The sequence below is a fragment of the Melanotaenia boesemani genome, chromosome 3, assembly GCF_017639745.1.
Source record: "Melanotaenia boesemani isolate fMelBoe1 chromosome 3, fMelBoe1.pri, whole genome shotgun sequence".
In the NCBI taxonomy this organism is placed as follows: Eukaryota; Metazoa; Chordata; class Actinopteri; order Atheriniformes; family Melanotaeniidae; genus Melanotaenia; species Melanotaenia boesemani.
The window spans coordinates 21,644,724-21,670,684 of NC_055684.1; the positions used below are offsets into that span (position 1 = coordinate 21,644,724).

The window sequence follows — 25,961 nt, forward strand, 5'->3', positions numbered from 1 at the left end:
GAGCTGTGTGATGCACCCTCTGCCATAAACACAACTACCCACAGTAAATGTGGACACATCAGCACATTAGAAGAGCTATGCCATATGGGTCGAGCTGAAATAGTTAGTTTTATTGGATATGGAAGAAATAAGAGGGGGTGCTTTTCGCCACTTTCAAGAAACAATGAAGGACATATGCTGAACGACTGGGCCTTAGAACAGGATTTCCTAAGCTAATTTGTATATTAAATTTCTATTTGCATGGAATCCCCAAGAGATATGACCCTTATTAATACAGTGTCATCATCACAAGCCACCGGCAGGAGCATCTGTTGGACATTTGTTCCTCACAGACCAGTTCTTTCTCCCACACCAGGCTGCTACTGGTTGTAATTAGCAACATTTTGCTGCTACAGTATTTCTTAAATGTGCTATATTGTATTTTTCTTACTACAAATTCCATTCCTTTCTTCTTTGAAACTGCTTCATGTCTTCCTACAAAGTTTTTAATGCACTTTTGTATCATTTTCTAATGTCATGTTAATGTTTAGATTAGTGCTTAGGTAAAGTTTTCTTAGCACCTTTTGTGATCTTGTCACTGGCAGCGATGGCTGCCTTAACTGATCAGAACAAGATAAAAAACTCACAATAAGATTTTAAAGAAGAAGCTGTGGAATGGTGTAAAATGCCATAAAAAAACAGAAGACAACGATTTAAGAATTATTACCACTCTATTTTCTTTCTTTGAGTATTGCAGAGGTAACACGCCAGCTATTAAAAAAACAAATATGTAAGAATGCAAATAACAAATTTGGCTGAGAATAATGTTTTCCACCTGATTTTGTAAAAAAAAAAAAAAAGAAAAAAAAGTGAATGCTTTGTGATTAAACATTAAAAAATTATTTGTCTTTCACTGAGTGGCAACCTTCCTCCAACTAGGGGACTTTGAGAACAAATTGTGCCAAACTGTGCTAAATCCATTTTGGAGATCTAACCTGACATCACTCATTTTTTAAACCCTGATCTCTGTTCAGCAGTTCCTATTCTTCTTCTTTTTCTTCTTCTTCTACTACTACTACTACTACTACGGCTGTGTCCGAATGTCCACCCTACTCCCTAACCCCTCGTTCACTACATAGGGCTGCACTACGTAGCACACTACATAGTGCGCTCATTCTCTTGGCGATTCGGACACGAAGCTGCCTATTTTTTTCGTCGCCACAAATCACGTGACTACCGCCGTCACCACGGCAACCACAACCCGCGTCAAGATGTCATTCCAAATCCAATCCAAAGTTGTGTGTAAATATTTTTATTCCTTATGTTGTATTTTATTTTATTCTTTGTTTGTTAGCTTATAGGTAATTTCGCGCAGCTCAATTTTTTCGCCTCCTTGCAGCATGTTGAGCTTCTGCCCGCAATGCATTGTGGTCTATATTGGCCCGTCTAGTGACCATCGATGCTCACTACTTTTCAAGATGCATTGTGGGTAATTTTGAGTGCCCTACTTTTTTCTCTCTGGACATTAGGACACTCCTACAAAAGGGCGTGACCCCTATATAGGGCACTATGTAGGGAGTAGGGTGCACATTCAGACACAGCCTACTTCTTCTTCTTCTTCTTCTTCTTCTTCTTCTTCTTCTTCATCATCATTTGGTGGTTGGCAAAAATTAATTGGGACATTCCTGCCACCAAGTGGTCTGGAGTGTGGACCAGACTGTTTCCAAGAGCCCCAAATTGTCAAAACTGTTAGTTTGCTACATTTTCCCAATCCCATGCGTCCTCCTGCCATGTTGCCACGCCCTCCCAGGGGGGCCCGCCCCCCAGTTTGAGAACCTTTGCATTATGAATATGCAATCTTTGAGCAGAAGCCTAAAAATAGGCACATGGCTCAAAAAGTTAAATCCATCTTTACTGATGGACAAACTCTCTGGAATGTTCATTTTATGATGAATTTTGTTACCGAAGAAGTCAATGAAGCTAATGAGTATAAATTGATGAGGAGATGTGTTTTTGCCTCTTTTTCTCTTATGTTTTGGAAAAACACTTTTTTAAGTTTACATTTGGGTATGTTTTTTTTTTTTTTTTTTTTGTTTGTTTGTTTGTTTGTTTTTTGCTATTTTCACTTTAATATATGGTATTGAAGTAATGAATCACTTAAGAATCATTGCATTGTTTTAAGGGGTCCAAAGTTTTGTTTTTTTAAAAAGTTGTTAAATAAATGATTACACAAAAAACTAGAATAACTCAAAGAGCGCAGAGGTCCGCCAAGCCATTGTTTTCTTTTTTCTTTTTTTTTTTTCTGCAATGGCAAAATTATCCCCATCTTTCCAGAGTAAATAATTCTTTAAAACATTCCTGGATCCAGATAACCCTCAAAATTAAATCACTTGTCCCTTATTCAGTTTCTGAGATTTCCTAAAAATTTAATCCAAAACCATCCACAACTTTTTGAGGTTTGTTGCTAACAGACAGACAAACCAACACCGCCGAATGCATGACCTCCGCCGTGGCGGAGATAATTACGTTTTTGAAAGAGGACACCAATAACAACAAACAAACACATAGAGAAACATCAACAGACTCAGCAACTCTGCCAGACTAAATGTCGAGTATGGTTGAGAGTAGGGATGTCACAGTTATTTAATTTTACAATTAATTGCGGTATTAAACACGAAGATTAATTAAAAGATCCCTTAAAATAGTTCTTTTCTATAAAAGGTTATGTATGAACCATTTCAGCATATTGGCCCAACTTCCGCTTGGTGTTATTGTGGAGGGCAGGTCACCAGCCTGTAAAGCAGGACATAAAAAGTTCAGAGAAAGGAGGAAATGTTATCGTGTCATTTGTTGTTCTATGATTATGTACGACTGGTTGGTCTTACAGAGTTAGGTGATGCGTTTACTGGATGCTACATTATACAGATAAAAAAAATTTTTTTGAAAAAACTAAATACGTCTTTTGTGACGGAAAGTTTCGTTGTTCTAACATTAACACCCGGCATGAGGTCCATGGCTTTTAGTCATTGTTATGCAATAGTCCTAGTCTGTAGAAGAAACAGCGTTTTATTACAGATATATGGTCTTATTTATTTTCACTATTGTAGTATTTATTTCCCAAACAGGCAACAGCTATTCTGCTGAAGGACAGCTGGAAGTCAAAGCTAGCTGGATGTTTTTCCTGTGTTTCTAAATTCTCTTCTCAGGTTGAAAAGGAATGTTCAAAACCATTTTTATAATGTAGTTTCCAGAAAGAAGCCTCCCACGTCCAGATAGAGGTCCTGTTCCATTTTCTCTGAGGGACATTCAGAGTAAGTATGTAGAATTTATTTATTCTTTATACACCAGAGGAGATGTAGATGGAATTTACTTTACTTTGTTGTTCTTTTATTTTGTGATGTTGGCATTAAAAGATATAAATAAATCAAACTAACAGACATATAAAGAGTTTTCAGGTGATTTTATACATTATAGTGTTGGGAAATTAATTTACGCATAATAATCGTGATAATCATAAAATCTGGATTATTTCTTTGACAATAATCAAAGTCAATAAAGAAAATCTGTAATCTTGACATCACTAGTTGAGTGTCAGTGCAGTTATCAGTCCTATTTCCAACAGCAGTAAGTTGTCACTTACTATAGAAACTCTGCATGCACAGCAACAAGCCAAACACAGACCACATTCATGGCATTACTAAAAAAAAAAAAAAAAAAGTGAAAGAATACCTGACACTGAAATTTTTACTTAAAACATTTTGTGTGTGTGTGTGTGTGTGTGTGTGTGTGTGTGTGTGTGTGTGTGTGTGTGTGTGTGCTATGGCCCTAAGCCCAGACCTTAATAAAAGGTCAGTTTAACGCTTTTACGAGAATATTTCACCACCTTTGAGAGACAGTTATCTATCACACAAAGGCCTGCGTACTGAGCCAGACCGGTGTGTATCCTCACATTTAGTGTTCTTTGGCCAGTGTTCAGTGTCAGTCACAGTGCACACATTAATTTTCTTTTCAGTACCTAAGGGAAACTGACAGGTCCCAACAGATTAAACTATGGGTAAGAATCTACTCTATTGTGTATGTCTTGCTGTTTCTTCCTTAAAAGCAAACCTCAGGAAGTATTGCTCAAACAATTCCATATCATAGAGAAGTTATAAAAAATATATAGATAAAGCAATGCCAACCTTGTATTACAAACATACAAATGATCTTTGCCTTGGCAAAGCCTCAGCTGACCCTGCAGAGACAATGCAGGTATTGACAACTCACCACTTTGAAGTCTTCAGCACTACATTCGGTGCCTCTATACGAGCAGGAAAGCAGCATGTCCTTGATGTCGTGGCCTGTTCGGTCATAGAATTCACGCATGTTGAAAGGGCGGGGCTTATAGCTGTCAAAGTCTGCTCTCTCTTTCAGGATCTGCAGCACATTTTCTTCAACTAGGTGTGGGTCTCGAATCTCGTACCTGGACAGGAAGACAATGTATGTTGTATGTTTTAATAAAACATTTATGTAACTGTAATTGCATAATTAGATGACCATGCACAGCTGTTGTTTTACTAAAGGACCTGGTGAATAAAACGTAAGAAATTGAACTGAATGAGATTACCTCAATATGAACCAAAAACAATAGTCATACATGTATAAATGAAAGACGGTCATCAATGGAAGAATTCTCATCAATGTATTGGCTGATTTCTGCTCAACACAGTTAATATCGAGAAAAAACCAAGACACTATACATGTACTATATGTATTTTTGGTGAGTTGTTTTTGTGTGATACGTACAAAGAATTCACTAACAAAATCTTTCATTAACAAAATCAAAGTTACAGCTTGTTTAAAAAATTTGGGCACTCGCTGGCTACTGTATTTACTTTATAATTTCTTTATCAGCTAAGCAAACAAAGAGTCTGCAGGTAACTGCATGTGGAGGCTGCTCCAGTGAAGTTAAACAGGTCATTTTAAGCAGGGAAAACAATATAAATCAGGGTTAAAAACTTTTTTATTTGCTGCCTTTTATTAAAACAACTGTTAATTTCTCACAGTGGAACTTTTATTTCTTGTATTTTATCTATTTTGAGTTTTTTCTATTTTTATTAAATTTATTTTATTTTCTTTTAAAGTTTGTTTTTAATGCACTTTGTATTGCTTCCTGCACCCCACTGTAATAGGGAAGAAGACAGTGGTTTTTCAGTCCCATCTTCTTAGCCAGATAGCATAAACTGCCTCATATGTATTTCATAATATACTTATACAATATCAAAATATCTATGGATCAACATTAATAATAATAATTACAATAATAATGTCATCAACAGTATTAGAAACAATACTATATCTATGTATTATTTGTACGCTTTTCTTTCTATGTATGTAATGCTTTTAATGTTTTATGTAAAGCACTTTGAATTGCCTTGTACATGAAATGTGCTATACAAATAACCTTGCCTTGCCTAAATCCATTAGTAAGAGAGCAGGAACATTGTGAGGAAAAAATTGTGCTTTTGTCAATATAAGAAGTCTTGGATGTCAATTGGCTATAAAATACTTTCCACAGTAAGGAAAAATCACTTTATAGCACAACTCTAGCCAAGTAAAGAACACTTTAAAGGTGGTCTGCATATCATTACCCATATTACAAATAAAAACAAGACTTTACAAGAGCAGAGGATTTGCCACATTGACTGGAAAAAAAAAATCAAAAGCAAGAGCAGGTCATGAACCAAACCAAACATTATCTCTAAAGCCTATGTAGGCAGTGATGGCATGGACATGCATGAGTTCCAAAGGCACTGGGTCACAAGTGTTTACTGGTGATGTGACAGGAGATAAAAGAAGACAGATGAATACTGAAGTGTGAAATGCTCAGATGCAGCCAAATGCAGGAATGAAAGGACAGAGATTCACACCACAAATGGAAAATGACCCAAATCTTACTGCAGAAGCAGCACATAGTTTTTAGAGTAAAAGAGGTGAAATATTCTGCAATGGTTAGGTCAGTCACCATAACCCATTTAAATTTGGATTTCAGTTCTGAAGCCAAACCAAACAGAAAAGACTCATTCACAAGCATCTGCTGAAGAGAGCCTCTGTCAAAGTCAGGTTAAATGTCACAAATGAGAAGTTAGTTTTCATTAATGTCAGTGGGATCACGGCTTAAGGCAGTCAATGCTTGAAAAAGCTTCTTGGGGGAAAAACAACTTATTAAATTGTTTTAAAAGTCGCAGCTTATATGTGGTTGTTTTTTTTTTTTTTTCAAATCACATTCAAGCCCTTGAAATCATTCCTAAATTAATTTTAACTTGAATTTAGCAGCTAAAACATCAAATTTGAGTTTTTAACACATCTATGGAGGAATAGACTGTGTGCAAGTTTTTCTATTTCTTAAGCTCTCACAGTTTTGAAATTGTCAGTCTTGCTGTGGCATGATGCAAACTATGGGTTACACAGAGTGGGAGAAAATACCTAATTCTTTACAGGATGGGGGTAATTCTTTTCACAAAGAAATGTTAATCAATTAACTATATAACTTCATGTACTTAGGCTAGCAATTTTCATCGTGCTGTATTCAAATTGAAGAGCCTGCATAGTATAAAAAAGCTAATTATAGACAATTTGGCAAAACATTTAGTGTAAAGGAGCTAAGTCCATTACTAAGCTACTGAGAGTGCTTGACCCAGGAGTAGGTTGATGTACCATTTTGCTGTTACCCTACCTATAATGATTGAATGTCCACTCCTTTTCTTCTTCTAATGACCCAAGGGACATCTTCCTCTTATATGCACATTACTTCCCTAGATAAACAATACAGCGCCGCCCTAATAGGAACAAGGTGAACTAAAAATATTTGGCTCCTATACTACTTGGTACTTTTCAAATATAGAACATGATGCATTATGTGCAAACATGTGCATGTTCCTCTTTATGTCACACATAAAGTAAATGCTTCAGAATAACTTATTTGTGCATCAACACACAGCAAACTTAAGCACAGAGGGGAAAACAGTGAGAGTCATCACTAATATGTCTCGGCTTGAGAACTACCACAAACCTGCGGCACCTGTTCACAGTCATTCACACAAACAAATTAACCTCAATTAACTGGAACGGCCCACTGATGACCCCACCTGAGCGATGGCCTGTCAGTGGTACTAGAATTCAAATTATGAGGGGCTGAGACTGAAAACTACTGATAGACTTGTGCAAATACCTTTTATGATGCAGAGTGAGGATAATTTTTCATTGTTTTTCTTTGTTTTTTTTTTTTGTTTTTTTTAAATCTGAATCTTTAATTCAAGTCCTGAATACAGACGTAATATTAATGAGTGGTAGTAGTGATCGTATTGATATGGTACCGTTGCAGATATCAATAAGTCCCCAGCCAGCATCTCCATGTAGGGCCCAAAATGGTTAAATATGGGTTAAGTATGTGGGTACTGAATGGTCATGGGCTTGAACTTGGCAAATGGTGCAGGTCCCATGTGGGTTTAGTTATATTGGCCTGATATGTGAAGCCCATGTGGGCTGGCTGTGTGAGCCATAAGGGATGTAGGTGGGCTAAGTGGGCATGGGCATAAACAGAGCAAATTTAAAGTTGGCCCCCAATCAAAACCCAGTCAGAACCAACTTCAAACCCATATGGGCAAACACAGGTGACGCCACTGTGGAAACAATGGAAATCCACTTGGGACCATTATCTGCAGCCCAAATTTAACAGTCATGGGCCCCACATGGACATAATGGCTGGGTCCATCACGTTTGAGAGTCCAAACTCAAGAGTAAAGGGCAAAGACAAAACTGTGAATAACTTCTGGCATTCTGGCATGAGTTATTTCTCTTGGATTTGGGCACCATTTAAACCATAATTGGTCGTAAAAGTTAATGGATTTTTTCAAATTCCACAAGGTCAAGCTCTGTCTGGGCTCAGGGACAAGATTTTGTCCCTTGATGGTCGGAATAACAAAAGCTGATCCATGAACAAAAATAAAAAGAAGAAATTTGACATAATTTCCTTTGTGAGTACTAACTTAATATTCGGCAGGCAATGTATCCTCAATTCATGACCCAACTAAATGACAAGGAATGTAATATAAAATTTCACTGTGGCTTCAATATTACATGCCTTCTTCACCTGAATGAGAAGAAAGATTCACTATGCGTGGATTGCAGTGTAATTATAAATTAGGAAAGTTTCCCTCCTCTGCTTGCAACACTGAAAAGAGATGAGAACCTGTCACGTTTTATGTTAAAAGGAGGGAACAGTGTTGTTACAGGGAACACTGGGAGGATTATCAGAGTTCAACTGAATCCAATAATGTCCTCAAATTCAGCACAAACTGTTACAAGATCAGGTTTTCATGGAAAAATCATATATAATTAATTAGCTCACGCTGATAATGATGTTTGTGGTTTAGTTTCAGTTTAATTTACACCTTCAGAATGAGCAGCATCTGTCTCTATTTTACTCATCTTATTAAAGAAATTAAATTAAATTAAATGAGATGAAATTAAATTACAAATACTTTATCTATCCCAGAGGGAGATTATAATGTTGTAGTAAAGTTTTTTATTATTATTTTTGTATTTAAAAACAATAATAACAATTAATTACATTACAGCAAGCAAACTAATGGGTCCTGAAAGGTGTTTACCTGCGTATCGAGGTGAGTCAGTAAACCTCTTAAGGACTTTTCATGATGTGAGATGTTAGGGCAACTGCTCTGTAGTCTTTTGGTTCAGATGGTTTAGGATTTTTTAGGAACTAGAGCAAGGCAGGATGTTTCCACAGCACAATAAATCTTTTCTGACTCAGGCCGGGGTTGAAAAGGTGCAGAAGAATCCAACAAAGGTTTTTTGAGCAGGTTTTCAGAATCCTGACACCATCTGGACCTGCAGCCTTGTTCCAGTTCAATTTCTCCAGTTGCTTCTTCACCTGACTGCAAGAGACAGGCAGGCTAGAGGTGGAGGCAGAGGGGGTCTCAGTATGCTCTGATGTGGAAGGCGATGAGGCTGAGTTAAGGTCCATGACTGAGTTTAATGGTGACAGAGGGGAGGTGTGACAAGAAGACTGTGGGCTGATGGAGGGTGTATGGTCTGTTGAACTGAAGGCAGAGCTAATGTTCAGCTCAATAACTCTGATCCCGCCTTAACTCAAAACCAGTGATATTTTTCATTCCTGACCAAATATCCCTTACATTGTTCTGACTTTCTAACTATGTCCTCTTTGCACTTCTTAATCTTTGTTTTTAAGTTGTTTTTGTGTTGTCTTCAATAACTTTTTTTGGACCTTTTTCAAGTCATTGGTGATTCACTTATTGGGGAAGCACCTCACTGTTCTTGTTGGGACAATGCGGTCTACACAGAAGTTGATATAATCTGTCACACAGTCATGGCATTGATTTTATTTCATTGTAGTTCACAGAAGACATTCCAGTCTGTGGTCTTTAACTACCCTCTCAGAGCATCTTCAGCTTTATTAGACCAGGTTTTAATAGTTTGTATGATGACTGGTTGCTGCTGAACGATTGGATTGTAGGTGCAAATAAAAAGAACCAGATTATGGTCTGATCTTATTAAAGCAGGCAGGGCAAATGAGCTGGATGCATTTTAAACATTTGCATAAAAAAAGTCCAACATCCAACAACAGAGACTCCACTCTGTTGTTGGAATGTTGGTAATGTTGCAGAGAAGGAGACACTGAAGTCTCCAGAAATTGCAGTGAATGCATTAGGATGCTGTGTTTGTAGCCTAGCAACGACAGAGCTGATGACATCACAGACTGTGTCAGCGGTGGTACCACGTATGATATAAACCACTACCAGAATAACACAGGTTAACTCTCTGGGTAAATAATATAAAATAATAATGAATCAATTCAATTTGATTTGATTACATATAGTGTAGTGCCAGTTTAAAGCCTACTTACTTACATATAATTATTCATCACTACTGTAGCAAAACAGACAAAAGACAGTGCTTATGACCATGAACATTTTACTATAAAGAATAAATTGTAAGGTTATTTATTAGTTATTGCTTCATCATTAGTATATTTTCCTTTTCATATAAGTGTATTAATTAAGGTTATAGAGAGTTAAATACTAATGTGTTAAACGTTAAATTTATATTTGTTGCCTTTGCTACACTATTGAAAAATGTGTTTTAATTTACACCCGGCAAAATATTACTGATTACAAATTTGGCATCTACGGTATATGAAGTTATGTTTTATGAGGACACTGACTGACAGCAAATGAAATGCATTGTGTTATTTGGCCAAACAAAACTGAGTTAGTTTTATCAAACCAAAGTGCCTAGAAGGGAAATTCCAACCATATAATGTAGATTTAATGCAATGGTGACTTTCCACTTGTTTCCATCAATATTAAACAAAGCGCACAAGGCAATTTCAGCTCATTGGTGGGCATGTTTAGGTGATGCTCTAACACTAAATGAAGATGAGACAAAACAGAAGGAAAGGTCCATTCAGCAGTAATTGTCAAAAATTGTTTATACATTAATACCACTAGTCTCTAGTAGCGCTTTCACCGTTTCAGGTGTTAAATAGTGAATGCAGAGGCAGAAAGAACTTTATAGTCTCCTAAAAAAACATTTTTTCTTATAAACTCGTCTCTTCATAAAATTAATCAAACTCCTCTTTAGCTTATAAATACTTGGCAGAAATCACAATATAAAGAGAGCAAATACTTTTCTCTAATACAACAGGTAAGCTAATGCCATGCCATGTAAGCAAATAATTAATACTATGGGCAGAGAAATACTTTGATTTGTAGGTTTTTTTTTGTCATAAAATCACTTCTGTTCTGGCGTCCCTCATGATTGCATTTGTGACCACACAGACTGGTGTTTCTATGGCTCAAATAGTACAGTATAGACTTAAATTGTTTAATCTAAAGATAAAGTATTCTATTAAGCAAGTGTTAGGGTCAAGCTAATAAAGTTGGTTAAGTGAAGCGAAAGAAGAAGGTTTCAAAATGCTTGAAAATAACTGCACCCAATTAAACATCTTAACAGCTTAATAAAAAGAGTCTGTTTACGTTCCTGAGTGAAGCCACTAAAGGTGAACGTCAACAAAAAAATCTGAATATAAAAATACTTAGCTGTAATTTTTATTTAGTTTCCAGGCTGTGATGAGTTTTAAACAAAGCTGATAGAACTGACAGCCATAAAGACACGCAGTGTTTGCCAACAGTAATCTGTCATCCTGAAAAAGGCAGAACAAATCACACAAGCAGCAGCTAACTGTAAAAGTTGAATCTTTGATGTAGAATCACAGCTGAAAACAAACTCAGAACACTTGCTCACATAAGGACTACATCTCTACACTGTCATGCTTTACTCTAATAAGAAGATACAGTATACTGTGGTAAATTCTAAACTTAATTGAATTGTATCCTGAGCTTCTGTCTTATAAGCGACACAAAGCTGCCAGGAGAGCACTTAAGAAGACCTGCTCACATCCCAGAGTCAGGAGGCTTTAGTTGAAGCGCATACAATCACAATAATATGGGTAGATTTTTAATATTGCCCTGCCACTGCTCCCTAAAGCAATCACTGCAAAACTCACTGCGTATGGGTGGGGGAGACTAAATTGGATTATGGGCCACAAGCACTTTAATTTTCTTTTGGGGACTAAAAGGAATGAAGAGCATCTGCAACACTTCGCCACCTCATGAGAAAGAAAGAGTAAATACAAACCTGCTGCTTTTCTGAGTAAACTGACAGTGAGACTGTAGTGAAAAAAACTGTGCGTTCTTCCTCTCAAAAAGGTTTATGTTAATACATCAGACTGTGAGACAAAACAGTAAACACATCTTGATATGAGCTCAGCTAATTATCCAATTAGCATTCATTAAACTCACACACTGAGAAGGACTGCATTGTTTATGTGATGTATTTGAACATAAAAAGGTGCTATAAATCCAGCAGCTGAGTTTGGAAAATGACATATTAATAGTTTTGCACCTGGCTGTGACAGTTATTATGTCACATTGGACAAAGTCATAGAAATACAAATGAAAACACCCTTGAAGTGAGCAAACAAAACAAGTTTCTGACATTAATGAGTAATTACACAAACCAAGGCTACAAAATGCAATAAAGACATGCAGCCTTTTTCTATGCAGAATTGCATTTGATGTCATACCAATATTTGCCTTTCATGGCTCTTAAATGCTACTCCTCTCTCTCTCATGCAAAATCAAAACACAACTATTCTTGGACATGTAGCCACGTTTGAAAAATTTTCCCAGGGGAAACTTTTCTTGCATTCATTTTCCGCATGATGAACTGGACTCAGCATGTCCTCTACCAATCACCTTTTTTTACACCAGTCAAATTCTGATTAGGACCCATGATCTTGCTGACACAGGTGGACCAGCCAAACCATCCAACCAATATATTTTATGGCATTTCCCTCATATTTTATGTGAATTTAAAGCATGTCTGCAAGTTCAGAACACATGTACGAGCTGGAGACCAACGCAAGCAGAAGACGTGCTTCTCTGACTTTCATGGGCTGATCTAGCACTTCTTGGCGGCATACACCATATTATAAACACCTCCTCCAAAATGACCTTTCTGTTGTTAATTATCATATAATTGCCTTTGCAACATAATAAAAATACAACTGAGCAATTTACTTGTAATGTTCTGCACTAGTAAGTGTGACTTCAACCTGCAAAAATACAATGAGAAATTGATTGATTTTTTTTTTCTTTCTTTTTTTTTTTGGGGGGGGGGGGGGGGGGGGGGGGGTTGAAAAAAAAACTGCTGGAATGGATTAAGTTAAGGTGGCATTTCTAGTGGCTCAGCTATAGACTTTAAAGTGTTTAATACAGTCTGACAAGCATGGAAATTGTCTGATTTCTTAACCAGTGATGGTGATGGATTCAGGCTACAGCTGGGCTGATACTAATATTAGCTCGGAAATAGTCGCCAACCCCGCCAAAAATAAGGGGATTGGGCTCGGCGAACATTTCTGTCTCAGCATCATCCGATACCACGGAAATGGAATCATGGTTCGTTTTTTCCCAACCCCACCACACACAGACACAGGAAGTTACACAACCTTGCATGAAGCAGCATCACGTGAGTCACTGTTGTGCTAACATTTAGCATTAGTGTTAGCAATTTAGCATCATAACTTGTTAAAAAATCCCGCTAGCAAAACAGCGACATGCCTAATATGAAGGGCTGAAGTTTCCACAGGCAACACAAACGCTGCCAAATTAAACATGAGCAATTTTATAAAGTATCTGAGTCGTCATCACGTGAAAGGGCATGAGTTTGTTCCCTTAAAGAAAAAGTGCAACGAACTGCAGTAATAAAAATTTCAAAGGCCTTAACAAATGTGAGGAATTTGCAAAAGAAAGCCAGAAAGCCACCGTAATAGCAGAGAGTGTTTTAGTATTTATTGTCCTGGATGAGCTGGCTTTGTCCGACGTGGAAAACATTCACTATAAGTCCAATTTCAAAATTGTTTTTATGGAAATTCTTTGACTCTAGTTTATTTATAGACCTTTTAATAAAATAACAGATTGGTACTCGGTATTGGCAGATACCTAAACCACAGGTATCGGAATAGGTACTGGACAGGAAAAAATGGTATTGGAACATCCTTAATTCAAACCTACAGCCACTTGACATTTTTCATCCAAACCCTCAGCCTATCCTGTGACCCAGCTCAAATCTACAACTAATATTAAAATGTTTTGTGTTTTTTTTTTTTTTTTTTTTTTTTGTTTGTTTTTTTGTGTGTGTGTTTTCTTAAATATATTTCCTTTATAATGGTTTTTTGTTGTGCGCTGCAATTGACTTGCAACCTGTCCAATATGTGCCCTGCCGCTCACCTGGTAATTGCTGGGATAGGCTCTAGCTCCCCTGCTACTCTTTATTGGAATAGGTAGTATAGAAAATAGATGGATGGATGTATTTTGATGGTTTTCCACTGTTTTTTTTTTTAAACAAAGCAGCTGGAATCAGGATTCTGGGAATTGATCACTGATTACTATTTATCATTTATCATTCTCTGATGATGGTTTTCATGATTATCAGGTCACTCTCAAACCACACACTCTGGGTTATTAAGAAAACCCAACCAAAACACAACAAACAAATGAAAACCTCTTGAAATTAGCATTTAATACCAAATGGTGACTGTTCCATAATGACACTGAACATGTAATTTCGTGCCTTGATTACTGAATTACTGAAGCATTGTCTGGCTAGTTGCTGCTTCTTTTTCTGCTATAATCTTCTGATTGGGCTGATTCAACCTGATTTATTAATTTTCATGAGTAGTAATTTTGCTAAATGTATTTGAGAAATACAGCAACTGTGTGCATAAGCTATAAAAGTGTTGGGCAACAGCTTAGATAATCCATCTCTGTATCCATATGCTAATTAGCCATGTGCTAGTTACTTGTCTGTGTTACTTCAGGTTGGGTGTTTTTAAAAAAAAGAGTCACTCTGACTGTTGGACACGTGCTCATCGGCTGTCAGTTGCTTGTTTTAGATGAATAAGACTTGTCTTAAAATGTTTACTGAACAAAGTATATACTCCAGCAAAGTTATCCTCGCCTGTTGCTGTGCTGATAACATCTGACTGCTGGCTGACATCAGATGAGTGTGATTTTGTTTATTTCAACTACTTATGTGTGCTTGTATGGCTTATAAGATTTGACCTTAAAACCTTAATAGCTCAAAACAAAACTATTCAACTTGACTCCAGGTCAACACAGTCCAGCTGCTCTCTATTAGGCTTTGCCTGATAATTGCAGCTGTCTCCTCTATTAAAGAAAGAAGAAGAAGAAACTGGACCCTTTCATTGGGTGTTTTAGTCACTTTTCAAATTATTTAGGAGGAATATCTGCTGATGACAATAGCTGCATTTCCATTAACAAAACTTAAATACTGCAGAAAAAAAAAAAAAAAATGGTAAGAGAAACACCTACATTTCAGAAAAAACTCTCAGAAAAATAATATTATTTTTCTCTTTAATTAAGAAAGTTGCCCTGTGATGGACTGGCGACCTGTCCAGGGTGTACCTGCCTCTCGCCTGTTAATAGTGGGATTGGTTCCAGCTTCCCCACGACCCTAAACTGGACTAGAACTTATAACTGTCATCCTTGATCGCAAACTGCGAAATGCAGAGTTTTGCAAGGAATTAGAAATCTCTTTCCTTCTGAAAGTGGAGGCTCAAGGAACGTGATTTTATGGGGATTACATCTTATGCACTAAACACCTGCAAATCGCAATTTAACTTTGTCAAAGTTTTAGAAATATTGCTTTTATTTTGTGGAAAAACTGTAATGGAAACAAAGCTAATGCGATTTTCAAAATGCTGATGTGGTTGTTCTAATGTTTTTTTGTTTTGTTCTTATCTTTTCTGAGATGTTTAGTTTTTTTTTGTTTGTTTTTTTTTCTAGTGAAAAGTTGCATATTGCCCACCAGGGCTGTCACACTTGCATTTCTCTATTACTGTTACTTAAGAGCCAGACAAACAACGCAGTCCTTGGAATGTTTAAGGAAAATTTCCCACACTGTATAAAACTGTGAGCAGACAAAACGTACATAAACGTCCCCTCAAGGCCAAAAGAACAGAGGGGGTGAAAAATAATGAGAAAGAAGAGAGTGTTAATCAGCAGGACAACTCTGTTGCTTAACAAACAGCACTAATTACACAGGGATAAAGACTTGTTCATCACACGGCTTACGAGACACAAGTTAATTGCCTTTGCTTGTAGTCCCCTCCCTCCATCTAAAGTCAGCTCATCAAAGTCACTTGGAGCAAGAGGCTGCTGCTCTCATTTTCCTTCAATTTTCCTGTGTTTTTGTTTCATCAATTTTGTGACATGTTTCTCAGGTGCATCTTTCTTCTTTCAGGAAATCTGCCTGAACCTACACTTCGACATCGGAAGGGTGGCAGCCTGCGTTGATATTTTAATGGTTTGCCATTACAGCTGACAGCACAAACACAGAAGATGAATCCATGTTAGATGCAGGCACACAGGTTGAATTCTATACCAGTGCATAATGCTGCAGCCTAACGAAAGGGATGTGTGTATAGAGGTCACAGACAAACAATATTCAGAGAGAAAACTGAGGATTGGATTTATGTCAGTCAAGCACATACAGCAAACACAGATGTACAATGTGCCTTGGGCTGCAGAACTGTGTGGATCAATATGCTAAAAATAAACTGTGTGATATGTTCAAGATGGCATTTAGATGTGTAAGGAAAAATTAGGTTTTTGTTTGTTTTAAAAAGGTGCACTGATCCATGCCTATGTTAGTCAGCATGTGCATGTCTGGGGATTTTACTACTATAGCTGTAAATAGAGAGGAGAAGGTTGTCATCTGTTTTGTTCTAGTGAATAAGATCAGAATAAGCAGTGTGGCATGGAGAAAAAAAAAGACGAAGATTTTCAGCGTCAGAAGTTTCAATATGAGGCAGTGAGCTTGTCATGGCTGCCAAAACACTAAATGATCAAAGCACAGCAGAGAGCAACAAGTGTAAAGGGAGGGGAAGGCAGCTGAGAATCACTCACATCTCTCCAAACAGTCAGCAGGGGAGTTTTTTAAATGCAGTTATTTACTTAATCTAATATTGTAATATCTGCTTCAGATGAACAGTAAGATGGTAAGGCAAAGAATAACACCAGTACTCATCTAGGATCTGTTACCTGAGGGATTCATTTGATCTGCATGAGCTTATCTCTCCCTCCGTCTCTGTCACTCTCTTTTTTTGGCTAATGAAACATTGTTGTCGCACTCCTCATGTTAAGGACATAGAGGTCTATTCATACCAATTAGCTATAACACCTGCTACTGCAGGAGAGTCTTGTTGCGACATGGTGATGGTGACATGAATACCACAAGGTTTAGTGGTATGCAGGTTTCCTGACAGAAGATTGCGCTGTAACAAGATAAGCAGTTTTCAGATTACCTGATCTGAGATGCTGCAACAGTATTAACTCTAATCTTCGCTGTGCTCCTATTTGCAGACATTTCATGCGTGATCCTCTATCCTCCCTCAGTGCTGTTTGGTTATAGAAGTGCAGTACATATTTTCTAAGACCCTTAAAAGTTTTTACATGTTTTGCCCATGTTATTTTTGCACATCTCCCAGTGGCCTTATATTGACTGTGAGTGAGACAGCTGTCAACACTGCTTTGCACTTCTGTGTGACATAGATTTCACCTGAGACGTCATAGTAAAACTGAGTATCAGCAACAGGACTCAACACCAAAATATAAATAGGCTAGAGTTAAGTACATGCTGTCATACGAAAAAATAATTTACATATGATTTCATCACTTTATTAGAAGAAAGAATGGTCTGTTTTTATTAAAACTGCAATAAAATGGAGCCATACAATTTCAATTAAATCCTGAATCAGCAAACACTAAATCTATTAATGTGTTCCGTCAAAACTTTATTATCCAAGCAGCCCTGTGGTCGGGAGATTATGTACTGAATACTAGTTTAGTTTAACGTACATGCAAAGAGTAAAACAAGCTGGTAAAAGTGTGTTTGGTTGAAGAACACTAACAGGTAGTATACTTGTCAGTCAAAAACATAGGTTACACACCTGCCGTTGAGCAAGGCAAGGAGCTCCCCAGCGTGGTACAGGTCGTTGCGAGTCACCCGACTGAAGCGAAAGGAGTTGAGGTTGCAGAAGGTGACCGCGGGGAACACTATCATCGAAGCCGCCACCTCATCCAGCTTGGTAACATGAGGGTACTCGAAGTAAAACTGCACCCTGTCCACGCAGACCATCACCAGCACACCAAGCGAAGCCATAAAAAACAAAATCCACAAGGTGCGCTTGATACACATTCGCTCATAAGTGAACATGTGGGAGATGCCATGGAGTGTGGACCTGGTGGCAAAAACTTCAATAGGAGCCGGCCGCTTGTAGTCCATATCCTCCGAGTCTGCTTTGAGATCCATTGTGTCCCCGAGATGAGTTAATATGGATTAATATTGTGAGGTTGCAGAAGGCGCAAAATGTCTTGACGGATAAGAATAGTCTTTAGATATGAAGAGGAGGATAGTGGCTGCAAGTTCACGCCCTTCTACGCATGCATGTCTCATGCAGCCTGTTTGAGATGTTGCGTCAGTAACAACGGACAAAACAGCCAAGCATTTTATTCAAAATACGTCCTGAACGCCCAGTCCTCACGTGAAAACACTCGGCCAGATTGCAGATGTAGGAAGCATGCGTTATATGCTGCTTCCGTTAGGGTCACAGCTCCATAATACTGAAACTGAGTGGAGCGCGCATGGATTGATGCCAGCGCTGACCTCTCCTGCACACTTCTGCAATATTGCCGAGTTGATATTTGGTTTCACACAAAGCAGAAACAGTAAGCGGGACTGAGAAACTACTCACTGTTTAAATGAGAGAAAGCAATGAAATGAGGAGCTCAACGCGGCGACTTATTCTGGCAGAGTGACTACATGGCTTTACCAGCTCTTTATAAGCAATCCCAGCACGTGCAGAATAACAAGTAGCCACAGATCTCTCGCCTGTTAATGTTTCAAAAGCAGTCGTCGGCTGGTCCTCCTGTGTTTGCCACAGCCTGGATTCACAGCTGCATCACAGAGGAGCTGTAAGATAGCTGCCTCGGTGCGCATCTGCTCGCTTGCTTGAATCCATTCCCTCCCCCGAACTGTCTTCACAAACATGCAGGAATAATTTAACGGAATTTATTCCATTCCTTATATATCCCTTTCGTAGAAAACAATTGCACCTGGATACGGGAAGTTACCATCTCTTGAAACGATCTGGTTCTAAATCCAGAACGGGAGAGAGAGGGGGAAAAAAACACACCTCAGTGGCGGTGACAGCTCGCCCGGATCAATTACAGTCGCCCCAAACAGAAGAGAGCAAGGATAGGACGCCGTGTTTTACACCGGCTGACGGAGTCCAACGTTGGCGGTACACAGGCAATGTCTAGCCTGTAACCGAAGCTTGCTGCTTTACCGAACCTGCACAAAGTGTGACTCAAAACTAGTCATCGTCTGATCTGCCGTCAGGTGCTTTCAGGCACAGCTAGCTCAGATGATAAAAACTGTTAGCCTCATCAAGTTTGGCTTTCTGTGCGATTTTCATTATGCGGGACAAACTATTAGCCTGCAAAACGTTATTTTAATCCATGAAAGTGAGTCGTGTATGGTGACTATGGGGGCACAAAGCAAACATTCTATTGTAGGCTAATTTAACCAATAAAAGTGAGTGACAAAGTAAAACTACACCATAATTTCGGTAATTTAAGTAATGTATGGTGGCCTTAAAGGGCCAAAGAAGAAGTAATATATTATAGGTAATGTGACCTATAAGTGGTTCCAAAGTGGACAGATAGATTAATTTAAAAAAGGAAAGAGAGAGAGAGAGAGAACGGGAAGAGGAAAAAAAGAAAACAGCTGTGTACAAATTACTCTGTTGTCGCTTATTTGACTTTAGAAAAGAGATATAGGTACTCACAACTGGTTGCATGTTGGGAAGGGAGTACTGTTTTGTGAAATACTTTAATGTTGTATGTATATCCAGCATATGTGGTTAGCTTTGAATTAGTTTGGCCTAAAAGTTGGTTGAAATAGTCAGACCTGATGAAAATAGTAAGAGAAACTGAATTACACAAGGAACAATTATGCAGGATTACCTTACCGAACTTTACACAGTACACTCTGTGCTTCATCTTAATTACAAATGTTTTTGGACTGAGTTAACACACTTTGAGTTTAAAACTTAGAAATTTAAGGAAATTTAAATATCTTCACAGCAGTGTGTGCAAGGCATGCCAATTTGGTGTTAACCAAATGTAATATAAATGTATTCAGTTTGTTGTCAGTGGGAATTATACAGCACTAAATTGTTGAAAACTTGTGTTTTTACTTGCATTGGGCAGATATGTTAATTATTTTGTTGTGTCTAGAAATGGACTGAGACATGATTTTAAAGACTAGTTTCCAGAAAATACGCATGACAAAACAGAAGTATGTGTTATAGGTTAAGTAGGGTCCCTGCGTGCAAAAAGCAGTCTTAGTTTCAGTGATTTTTACACTAGCTATCATGCAAGTTTGAACAAATATGTAAAAAAAAGTATCTAAAAAGCATTATGTAGTGGTGAGGCATAAACACCAGTTCTACGAGGTTCTGTACTTTCATTATTAAGGCTTATTAATAAGTCTTATTAATATTTCAGACAATTCACCAACATGGTGCTAAAAACGTTTACTAGTATGTTTCTGTTTTTTCACATATATTAGCTCTAGCCCTATTCTTTAACTGCAGGTACATAATTGGTTACAGGAATATTAAAAACATGATAAATATAATGTTATTGTACATTTAGAAACAGATAGAAAATCTGTGATTAGTATGCTATTAATTGCAAGTTAAGTAAAGACACTCATGCGATTAATCACTATTGAATATTTTGAATGAATGACAGCTCTATAAAAAACTCAACCAACCAGAGGGAGACTTGGTCACTTGTTCTGTAGCCAGCAAATACTTAAAAAGATACAAAAAATATGCACATATAGTACAATATTTGCATATGTGCCGCAAACAGATGCTATACTTGTTAATACACAAGCGCGTGCTCTGACACGGTCACACGCAGTCGCACACAAGCTCATTCAAATCCCCGAACAAATCTGTTTCTGTTATGACCAATTCTTTGTAGCTGACTAAATGGAGCATCCAGATATGTCAGTATGAACAAGTGAGCCAAACACAGGCAGTGAGGCAGATGTGTCGCAAGACTGCTAGTGCCAAATCTGTCATAGAAACCACACTGCCAAGAGGCAAAGAGAGCTCACCCATGAAATTGTTCATAATGCGTCGATAACTGCCATTTGCCATAGTTCTGACTGTGACAATGTGGCAGCATCTGTAAAGCCTGAATTTTATATTGATCACCAGTGCTGAGAAGGTGAGCCTTGCACTCTTTCAGTGAAAAAAAGAGTTTCTGGTTAGACACTGTGAGTCAGTAGCAAACATGGGTTTGATATTACAGTAGATATTACATTTCTAAGTTGTATCAATAGCAAGTGCTGTACATTTTAAGTATCTGTAATAAAATAAGATTTAAAATAAATATGTGGGATTTTTTTAACCTATGATGTTTGCACAAGTAAAGATTGTGTTTTAACAATTACTATTAGTGAAAAAAGATCAATTATTCTCATTTTCTTTGTACACAGAGCTTTTACATATATAAAAATACACTTACAAATCAACAATAAGAAATTATCCCTTTGTTTCAAATGCAAGAGATGAAAACATGTTTCAGAAATTTTCCAAGAGGCTGGCAACAATAGTACTTGTTGCTGTTTTTAACCTCAATATGTCTTGAAGAAAAAGTAAGGTTAACAGCTTCCTCTATGATTACATTTATGAAACCCTGAGAAAACTTTAGCATGAAATATAAGGGAGAGGCACACATGAGTGAAGAGAGAGGAGCCTATTTCAATGCACCAGGTTAGTTAGTTTGTTAGAATTCTTTAATTCAAACATAAAACAAAACAATCAAAGAAAAGAACAAAAGAAAATCACTGAAATAAAAAAAAGTTTTCACACTGACACAGTGAATGCATTAAAAACTCTAATCAAAATCCATGTACAGTAATTCTAATACATGTTTTATCATTTTATGTTCAAAAGGTGTGAGAAGAAGCCATTGCTAATTCCCACACCCTCATTTAATATACCATTATTATCTACTTATTTTTACAAAATGCTCCACACATAACCACAAACTCTACATCTACTTATTTAATTTACAGTATCATGTTAGTTTCCTGTTTACTTATTTATTTACAATGAATGAAAATAATGTCCATTATATTCCTATTTATAAACATTCCTATTGAAAAATCTCTCTGAAAGAAAATCAGTTTTTATTGTCTTTAAACTGGTTTAAAGTTGTGCATCAAGGTTTTGGAGGAACTGTCCCATTCATTATCCCAGCTTTATCATACATTTACAGAACAGTTACACACAAAAAAGTCTTAACAAAAACAGCATCTTAGTTCGATGCATTTGTCAAATTATTTGACCTCAGAGGATCACAAGTAACTGGTCCCCTCCCAGGTGGCTTTAAAATTAGAAAATATAAAAATGAACTTGGCCTAACCACGCTTTTCTCTCATTTTGCTGCCTTTTCTATATTTCCAGCTCCTTGTAATGCTGCTTTCACGATCATTTTCTGTCTGTTAGCATTTTTAATGAGTCAGCAAGCTGATAAAATCTGTTAGCGATAGTCGTCATTTCAGCTTCTCTATCATCAGCAAGAAATGCAAAGCCTGCTTTGTCTAGTTAAACTTGCTGGAATTAAAGACCATTTGTTTGCATACAGTACAACTTTATGTTACAACCTGTGACTTCTATCATGACATTCTTTATGTGCTGCTTCACAGCAACTGTTTCAGTTCATCTTTAGGATTGCATTACAGCATATGCAAAATTATAATGTATTTGAATAGAATCGTGCTACCATTATAGGAAGCAAGGAGTTTGTCTTCATAAGAGTTTGCTAAGTTAAGTCTCTTTAAATATTTGATTTAGATGACCCTTGCGGAAAGAGAAGGGTTACACACAAGTACAGATTATTCAATCTCTCCTCTCCTCTCTCTTGTGTCTTCTCTTTTCAGCTCCCTCCGTGCAGACTGGCTTTTACTTTGGCCAAGGCCATGTGTTCTGCCAACCAACTCAGAGAGAGCTGGCAAAGAAAATGAATACACTCAGGGGTCCCATTCACAAGTCTCTTAAGTTATCTTTGGGCAAGCAGGACACAGGGGGAGCAAAAAGCTCTTGACCCTGATGATTCGAGTCGGTGTCACATCTACACCCAGCACCTGCTTGCAGGCAACTATTTTTTGTCTTGGCATGGGTTTAGAGGATGACATCATCAGAGGGTGACAGAGAAGGTCTTTATAGACAGATGGTCATTAGATCTGATAATGAGTATCTGCAGGTTCCAGCCCAGACAAATGCCTACTACCTTTGTGGGCAATGATCATTATCAGTCAAGGACACTTATATCGACAGCAGGGGAGTCCATCATTACAAAGCCTTGATATTAAGAATTGTGGCTCTTTATGAGTGAGCTGACTGAGATGTTATTTTCCCTTAAGTGATGCCACAGATAGGCATGTGGAGGTCTGTAAGGGTAATACTTCTCTACCTGTCTCATAACATGCTAAGACACATGCTAATACACTGCTGCTACAGCTAATCAATTCAAACAAATGTTCAGCAGAAAGTTTGCAACCTTCTAGAAATCCATTTTTAGTGTAGACAATTGTCAGGTCAGATTCATGAAGAAATTACCTGCAGAGCTACTTTTCACGCCAAAGTAATAGCAATACAAGAGTCAAGAGAGAGCAATAATTTTATAGGTAAAAAAATGTCTATTCTTACTTTTATTTTTAAGTATGACATGCACCTGTTCAGTGCCAAAGTCCATTTATTTGGAGCTATTCATGAATGTCCTAGCTACTATATCCTGACCATTTTGATAACAGTATCCAGTTAGTGCAGATGGAGAACATGGTGGAATGCAATTTGTAGACAAGAAGGTGGTGTCATCTCATCACTTGTATTTCTGCCCCTCTAAGTGTAGCTGATTGTGTCTGAACATGGGTTATTCATCTATGTCGCCAGTTCAATACAGCATCAGATCTCTGCAGCAAGATTGATTCTCTGCCCCTGGAAGAAAAGTTTTGGAATTACAATCGACAAACTTTGTGCACTCACAGCCCGAGGCGTGACCTCAGATGAGTGTCATAAGACACTTAGAAAGATGGTAAAGCACAAACCTTTAGACCTGTTTTATTCTTGCTGCATGTTGGTATTTGATCAAACAAAGGCACTGAGCAAAACCAATTAAATGTTTCAGCTTTTTTGCTGTAATGAGCATTTAGGCTCTCAGACAGATCTGTTTTCAGCACTTCTAACAGAGGAACAGCACAGATGCATTTCATCTTATATTTTAGAGAGAAAGCCAATCATCATGCTTCTGCTTTATATTTTTCATGAGCAAAACAAGTTACTCAGAATTGGTGCTGATTGCATATTTGTTGACTTGTGAGCTCATTACCGCTTCCCAGTTTTGAGTGATTGGCTATTGTCCGCAGCTGAAGCCTCATTATAGGACAGCATAACTCCACCTTAGTCCTTTCCTCCCATGCGAGAAGTGCAAAAGAACACTGAAATTTTCCTTCAAGAGAAATTAATCCTAATGACTTCTTTTTATTATTAACAATTAATTAAATATTCACATCCAGGTCTCACTTCAGTGACCCCTCCACCACCTCTTCTGTTCTTTCTCTTATTTCATTGGTGGTCTGCTGCTGCACAGCATTCTGCTGTATTTGAGAGGAAAGCTGAAATAAATTGTGTTGCTCCCTGCGTTCTTGAGATATGTGTTTAGGAAAATGGGCACCTTGTCCATATTATAACATGAAGGGAATATGCTTTTATTAAAGCAGTGATAAAAAAAAATACAACCATTCACAATTACAGCTCACTTCTGACCATGAAACAATAAACCTTGTGGTGTTGTGAATGAGTTAATTTTTATTATGATTTCAATTTGAAAGAGTGTTTTGAGGCGATTCTGTTGATTTTACAGTCAATTTCAATTGAGACAGAGGCAATTTCTTCATAAAGACATTTGGGGGATTCTGATTTTATGAATTACCAAACAGCTTCTTCTACACATGGGCCAGAATCAATAGCATAACTCTTATTCTTATTTCTGTAGGGCGGGATCAATTAATAAATCAAGAGCTGAGTAAAGTCCTCTGCTACCCTTAAGAATGCATCTGTGTGTATTTTTAGAAAATCTAATTAAAATGTTTGACAGTACTTGTGAGTGTAGAAGATGAAAAGCATGCAGCGTCAGTGATTGTGCACAATTAAGAGTTTGTAGCATTGCAACAAGTTAAACACCACCTTGCATCATCAGTCATAAAGTAAGTTTCACTTCATGTCGACAACACTTTTTTATATTATATTCAACATTTTTTAAGATGCATTTGTCATCACACTAATGATCATGTAAAATATTTACTTTTCCTTGTTTATTACTTCTACAATTAAAAAGCAGAGGTCCAAGTTAATTATCTCCTTTTTGACTTCCAATCATAAAGCAGACCGTAGCCATGCATGAAAGTAATAATGCACAGACCAGTGAAGCTCTGAGATTGCATTTACTCTCTGTGCTTCTGTCAGTAGTAAAAAGTGACTGACAGAATGCACAATAGACTTAAAAATCAGAGGTTTGCTTAATATCAAAGCAGTGTTGTGCAACTCTCGTCACCCTCAGACATCAAACAGCTCAGTTACTACTTCACATTATCTTTGATGGTTATATTGTGAAAAAAAATCTGTTGTGCTATGAAAGAATTGAAAAAATGCATTCACTGACATGTTAATCTACCAATGAACAAGTTGCTGTTTTATCTCAGCACACTTATTCAAACTGATTGATGCTCTTCGAATTGTGCTAATTGACAGTCATTTTCTCCTCTTTCCCTCTGGGAGTAATCCTGTTGACAGCCAGTGACAAGGTTACAGTAAATGTATATTGCAATAAAAAATAAATAAATAAATAAAGGGGGAAAAAAGCTGTACAAACTCCCCTCAGTGCAGGTTGTTTTAATTAGACATCCCTGTGTGACAAACCAGTGAGACATCATACATATAAATGTTATTTTTCATGACTATTTTGTTCATTCGGTCACATTAGGCTTATTTCAAGCCCCTTTTTTACAGGTGGTACTTTTCTCTTTCTTTTTTTTTCTTAAGTTGGGAACATTAATGAGCTTTTTACCATACTGGTATTAACTCTTGAAGGCTGTGTAATGAACCCAACTGCAGGAACACACAGTAGCACAAGGATGGAGCAATATGGTAGGTCGGGTTTTAATCATATTTCCTT

The 25,961-nt window shown here is 37.4% G+C and overlaps 1 protein-coding gene across 1 annotated transcript in view; it reads right to left on the reverse strand.

Annotated features, from left to right (window-relative positions):
* The window catches only part of asic1b (acid-sensing (proton-gated) ion channel 1b), a 195,258-nt gene extending 176,242 nt beyond the window's left edge, over window positions 1–19,016 (reverse strand). The window contains exons 1-2 of the mRNA XM_041980549.1: window positions 17,594–19,016; window positions 4,246–4,441 (exon numbers count right to left, since the gene is read on the reverse strand). Coding sequence (XP_041836483.1) covers window positions 4,246–4,441; window positions 17,594–17,955 — 558 coding nt within the window. The 5' untranslated portion in view covers window positions 17,956–19,016. The remainder of the gene's footprint in view (window positions 1–4,245; window positions 4,442–17,593) is intronic.
* Window positions 19,017–25,961: the final 6,945 nt, after the last annotated feature.